This window comes from Heteronotia binoei, chromosome 21, assembly GCF_032191835.1.
Source record: "Heteronotia binoei isolate CCM8104 ecotype False Entrance Well chromosome 21, APGP_CSIRO_Hbin_v1, whole genome shotgun sequence".
Taxonomy (NCBI): Eukaryota; Metazoa; Chordata; class Lepidosauria; order Squamata; family Gekkonidae; genus Heteronotia; species Heteronotia binoei.
Genome location: NC_083243.1, coordinates 52,378,321 through 52,384,320, shown reverse-complemented (window position 1 = coordinate 52,384,320; position 6,000 = coordinate 52,378,321). Strand labels below are relative to the sequence as shown.

At 44.5% G+C, this 6,000-nt stretch overlaps 1 protein-coding gene across 1 annotated transcript in view; it reads right to left on the bottom strand.

Annotated features, from left to right (window-relative positions):
* Nucleotides 1–2,471: 2,471 nt before the first annotated feature.
* Nucleotides 2,472–6,000, bottom strand: part of TGFB3 (transforming growth factor beta 3) — a 44,784-nt gene continuing 41,255 nt past the window's right edge. The window contains exon 7 of the mRNA XM_060262218.1: nt 2,472–3,460. Within this exon, the coding sequence (XP_060118201.1) occupies nt 3,302–3,460 (159 nt within the window). The 3' untranslated portion in view covers nt 2,472–3,301. The remainder of the gene's footprint in view (nt 3,461–6,000) is intronic.

The following is a 6,000-nucleotide window of genomic DNA, read 5'->3' as shown; positions in this document are numbered from 1 at the left end:
TTTGTTGGCTAGGGTAAATGCATTCCATTCTAGGATGTTTTCTGGCAGATATCTCCAAATTCCAAGGCATGAGCGTTTGTGTGCCTGTGTGACTAAGAGGTGATAGTAGAAGCCAGGAAGCAACAGAGGGAAGTAAGCCATGGGGTCCCTCAAGGATTGGTGTTGGGGCCAGTACTATTTAATTTATCATTGGTGATCTAGAACAGGGGTGAGTAGCTTGCAGATAACACCAGATTATTCAGAATGGTGAGAAGTTTGCAGATGACACGAAATTCAAGATAGTGGAAAACAAGGCTGACTGAAGAGCTTCAAAAGTATCTCCACAAACTGGGTGAGTGAGCAACAATGTAGCAAATGAAGTTCAGTGTTGGTAAATTTAAGGTGGTGCACACTGTGACAAAAAAAAATCTCAAATTCAAGCATAAGCTAATGGGGTCTGAACTTGCTGAGACTGAGAGGGGAAAAGATCTTGGGGTCATAGTGAATAGCTCAATGAGAGTGTCATCCCAGTGTGCTGCAGTGGTGAAAAAAGCAAACTGTTAGGAATTAGTAAGAAAGGGATTAACAATAAAATAGTTGATGCTGTAATGCCCCTGTAAAGATCTATGATGTGGCCTCATCTGGAATACTGTGCACAGTTCTGTTCACCATATCTCAAGAAGGACATTGCAGAGCTGGAAAAAGTACAGAGGGGGCAACCAAGATGATTAGAGGGTTGGAGCACTTTCCCTATGAGGAAAGAATGAAGAATCTGGGACTTCGTAGTTTTAGAAAAGGGACAACTACGGGCAGACATGATAGCGGTTTATAAAATTATGAATGGGATGGAGACAGTTGACAAAGCAATATTTTTCTCCCTTTTCCAAGATACTAGAACTTGAGGGCATCCAGTGGAGCTGATAGGTTCAGGATGAACAAAAGAAAATGCCACTTTATACAGAGTGATTAAAATGTGGAATTCACCCCCCCGAGAGTGTAGTGACAGCCATAGGAATATACAGCTTTAAGAGGGGATTAGATAGATTCATAGAGCAGGGATGGCCAACAGTAGCTCTCCGGATGTTTTTGTCTACAACTCCCATCAACCCCAGCCATTGGGCATGCTGGCTGGGGCTGATGGGAGTTGTAGGCAAAAAAAAAACATCCAGAGAGCTACCATTGGCCACCCCTGTCATAGAGGATAAGACTATCAATGACTACTAGCCATGGTGACAGAGAAGAACATCCACATTCAGGGGCACCTAAATCCCAGAATCAGGAGACAACAGCAGGGGAAGGCCTTGGTGTCTATACACTTTTGTTGGCTCTCCAGGGTAACTGTTTGGCCACTGTGTGAGACAGGATGCTGGGCTAGATGAACCGTTGGTCTGATCCAGCAGGGCTGCTGTTATGTTCTTGGTGAAGTTAAAAATGACCCACAAAGGAAATGGTAGGTTAGAGGTGCACAGAGATGTCAAAAGGACTGGCCACACAGCAAGTGAGGCTGGAAAAGAACTTTAGAAGGGTATGAATGGTTAGCCAAAAAAAGGTGGGGTGGCTAAGAAAAGCTGGAATACAAGTGGATGTAAGGCCAATCCCCAGCTCTCTCTTTATACCTTTCATCATGGCATGGGAGTGAAAATAGTGTTGGGTGCTGCTGCTATGGGAAATCCATCCCTGATTTCCCCCTCCCCCTCTACTGAGCACCCTATTAAATTTGGATCTTGCAGGTTCTGGACCTGAAAGTCTTATAGGACCAGAGAGGCCAAGATACCGTGCTGGCAGAGAAAGGCAAACTCTTGACTGGGTTATTCTAGTCACAGCTCCTTAGTAAAACAAACGTTGAGAGCTGGAGAAGCAGGATGGTTGGAATAGGACTCCCTCTTAGTACTTGCTTGTGCTGTAGCTCAGTTGGGAGCATATGAAGGTCACAGGTTCAATCCCTTGCCTTACCAATTAAAAGGATCTTGGATAGTGCTGTTGTTACCTATTAAAAGTATGTCTCTCCTTTTTGATCTTCATGGACTGTGGGAAAAGGCCCTTTCCCCCATCTTTAGAAAAGTGCTGCCAGTCACAGTAGCAAGCACTGGGATAAAAGGACCAGTGGTCTGACTTGACCTAAAACTGCTTCATAAGAGGATTCTCACACTCACCCTGGCCTGTCAGAATATGACTGAAGGAAACACTTTCATCTCATGGATGAAAGTAATTCTGTAAAGTCGTTCAGAAGGGGCTCTATGAGAAGGGAAAAATCGCCAACTGAATGTTAAGGTAAGCAGCACAAGTTCAGCCAAGCTCCTTGATTAATCAGCCACTTTGTTCTGAGCGTAAACCTGTCGAAATACATTACAGGAACTGGTTCCGTTCAGCAGGCTTCCCACATGTGACTCAAGTTTGAGCAAACCCTTTGGTTACTCTGCAACTGATAATGATCTCTCTCAAATGCTAACTCATCCACATTTTTACCAATCAATATATACTTAAATAGAAAATTCCAATTTCCAAAAAATATTTATTTTTTTTACAATATTTGCGATTAATACTTTTAATAAAACCTTGGCAGGTGTAGCCTGGGCCAGGTTCTTGTGCAAGAGATGTGCAGATTTCCTTATAATACTTCAACCACCACAGCAAATACAGGATTCTTTGAAGATTATTGTCGAAATAATGAGTTGTGTATAGGAGCAAGGCTGCTCACCAACTCCAGAAGCAGGAGCTTCATGAGGAGGAATAAACTGCATTTCTACAATTTCTGTGTGGGAATGAAGCTGTTCGTTTTGAGCAGCAGGCTGCTGAACCCACACTCTGCAGAATGGTATAAAGCTTCTAAAGCTGGATCCCAGTTCTAAAGCAACCAGTGACTCCTTTTAAGATGGACATCAGTCTGGTTTCTGAGAAAATATGAGACTGTTCCTTCAAAAGGAAATCCTCACTCTAGAAAAAAAGCTGGCCTCCAGGAAAGCTAGTGGTAGGACAAAAAGGCTCCTTTCCTCTCTTCTCTGTCCATAGCCCCATCCATGCTTGCCTCCTTGAATGTATGTCTCCTCATTTGGTTGATACATCTAGCTTGTACATGTGTTCACTTCCTTAAGCATCCATGTTGTCAAAGAAACTCCCAGAGAAAAGGTGACAAAGCCAGTAAGGCAGAGAGGTGTTGATTTTTTTTAAACTGCCATAAAAATTGGTCATTGTCCTAGATTGCAGACTGGGAGGACCAGACCGCAGTGCCCTCCTGACACAAGTTCTGCATTGTTTTGTTTTGCTCAGTGAGCAGAGGGTGAATCATCGCAGTTCCTCAGCTACTGATGGTGCTGATTCCCTTTCAGCTACACTTGCAGGATTTCACCACCATATTGGACAGCTGCTCCACTTTGGGTGTCCTTCCAATGTAGTACAAGATGGTGAGAGGCTCCAGGTCCTGGGGCACACAGCAGGGGGAGGCAGATGCTTCTGGATTCAGCGTATTATACAGGCCAAGCACCTGAGAAAAAGCAAACCATCAGTTCAGCAAGGGCCATGGGCTACAGACCAAAAAAGGATTGCTGTCAGCTAGAAAACATGCAAGCAATCCAAAACTACACAACTTAACAGTTCTAACTTGTCATACCTGTTTTACTACCACTGTCCAATATTTTATAATAAAATTTTTTTGGAGCAGATGTGCAAGGCCCAGCCTTAAGGAGCAACCACTAGGACTGTCACAGAGCATCCAAATCTCAGTGCTGCCCTGGCACAACCAATTATCTTGCATGCTCTGCTTTTAAAATGCACACACAAAAACCTGGGCGTAACTAACCACCCTGTGACCCTGTTTGAGCTTCAAGAAAAACAGCTGGGGAAAAAAACCAGCTAGCTTTGGCCAGAATCTCCAGATCATGCTGGATTCAATCCAGTCCCTCTCAAATATCTACATTCCCTTCCCAGCTTTTTGAATCCTCTACAAAGCTCGTGAGGTCTCTCACTGCTCCATCCCACATACTATTTTTACGGGAGGGAGGGAGGGAGAAGGAACAGCTTGTTAGAGAGGATCTCTGAGGAATTCTTCTGCCTCTACTTGAACCACCCTGCAAGCATCTTAGGGTTCCTAATGTGTTCCTCCCTGGAGTCTGCTGCATTTCACAAAAGGGGTGGTGCTGGTGGTAGTTCAGAGGGTAAAGAATCTTAATCTTCTTTCATCTATGCAAAAGGGCCCCACAGCCATTTGGCTTTAGTGTGAACGGATGATGAGTCAAAACTCTCATCACTGTTTCTGTAGTATATACTGCAACAAAAGGTTGCCTTGTCATGACCATGAAGGTACCCCTTTAATGCCCAACTTCTCGCCCTCAAACCCAGAAGTCTTGCAAGGCAAGGTTGTGGACCTCACAATGGTTAGCTTTTAATTACTCAGTTTTTTGCAGTTTCCCAGAGCAGGCCTGTAGCAAGGATTTTTAGATTTGGGAGGAGGGGAGCATGTATAATGATTAGGGGCACTTAGCAGCTCCCTTCCAGCTGTTGCAACTCAGGATGCGCGACCCAGAGCCCCTGACTTCCCTCTCCAGTGATTCAAATTGCGTAGAAGGGGTGTCCAGGAACAGCTGCTGCCTCTCCTGTGCCATATAAAGGGGCTGCACCCAGGCTGCTTCGTGGTGCCCTTCAAATGCAATTTATATTGCAGGGATGGCAGCGGGGGGGGGGGGGGGGGAGGCTGGGGGCCCCTGAGTTGAGGCACCAGGACAGGAAGTTGGGGTGGGGTCCTCGCAACCCCTCCTGTGCCAGAGCACCTTCATTGTGAAGAGCTTTCTACTTGCCACCCTTTTCTCCTCCTAATGGTTCCTCACTCGTCTGTTTCCTTTTTAAAAATCTGTGTCTTTAAGTATACCGACTTCCTCCTCCAGCCCCTGGACTGGTAATCAAAGCTCTGTTTCTGGAGAACTCAGTTTAAGTAGTGGGATTTTTTTGCTGAACTGTATCAAGGAAACTCACAGGATGTTTTTTCTCTATGACAAAGGGTGCTTTTACACAGCAACTGTTTGCAAGTGAATTTTGCCATTTTTACACAGTAAAAATCCAGTTGCAAAACACATTATTTAGTTTGTGTGCACCCAAAGTCTTGCCCTTTGCATAAGCTCAGAGAAATTGGGGTGCAGGATTTGGTGCCATTTAATGTGTTTTTTTCTTGGAGCATTAATCATCTTTCATTTTCACCTGAATTTCCAACCCTCGCCCATCTTTCAAGCCTCTTGGCCATGTTACAGCCAGAAAGAACATCATCTGTGGCTTTCTGAATCGGAGGCTCTTCAGAACCCTGCCTTCTTCTTATAGCCTCCCTGGCTACCTTCACGTGTTCAGCATAATGCATTATGCTGCGTACTCTTGAAATTCTCTGCCCTAGAACTTCTCCACTGAATCTGATCCATCCGCTGAACAATTATTATTGAATATGTGTGTGATTATGCATTCATTCACCATCTCTAAGTGCAATGCCAGGATGCACATAAGACAACAAATGCTGGAGACCAGCATTTTGTGCCATCCCTCTCTCCTAAGCCAAATGAGCATGTTCACACACCCATGTAACTCAGGGAGTCAAACGCACATGAAGGGAGCAAACCTAAGCAGCTCCACTTGAAAGTCAGCCCTATTTTATTTAATGGAGCTTACTCCCAAGCAATTGTTCTTGGGGTTGCAGCCAAAATATCATCTCCAATAATGAAATAAAATATTCATATATACACCAAAGCTTCTTAAATCATGCTCTCCTCTGTTTTATCCTCCCCACAACCCTGTGAGGGAGGTTAGACTGAGAGTGTATGACTAGCCCAAGGTCACCCAGCAAGCTTCCATGGCAGAGTGGGAATTCAAACCCAGCTCTCCAGATGTTAAACACTAACCACTGTACCACACTGACATTCTAAAATTTTAAAAAGAAGAATGGAAGGCCAGGACAACAACACAACTGAGAAACAATGACGCAACAGAACTAGGAGGATTTGCCAATTTCTGCTATTGGGATTTGTAAATCTGGGACAGAAGAAGGCT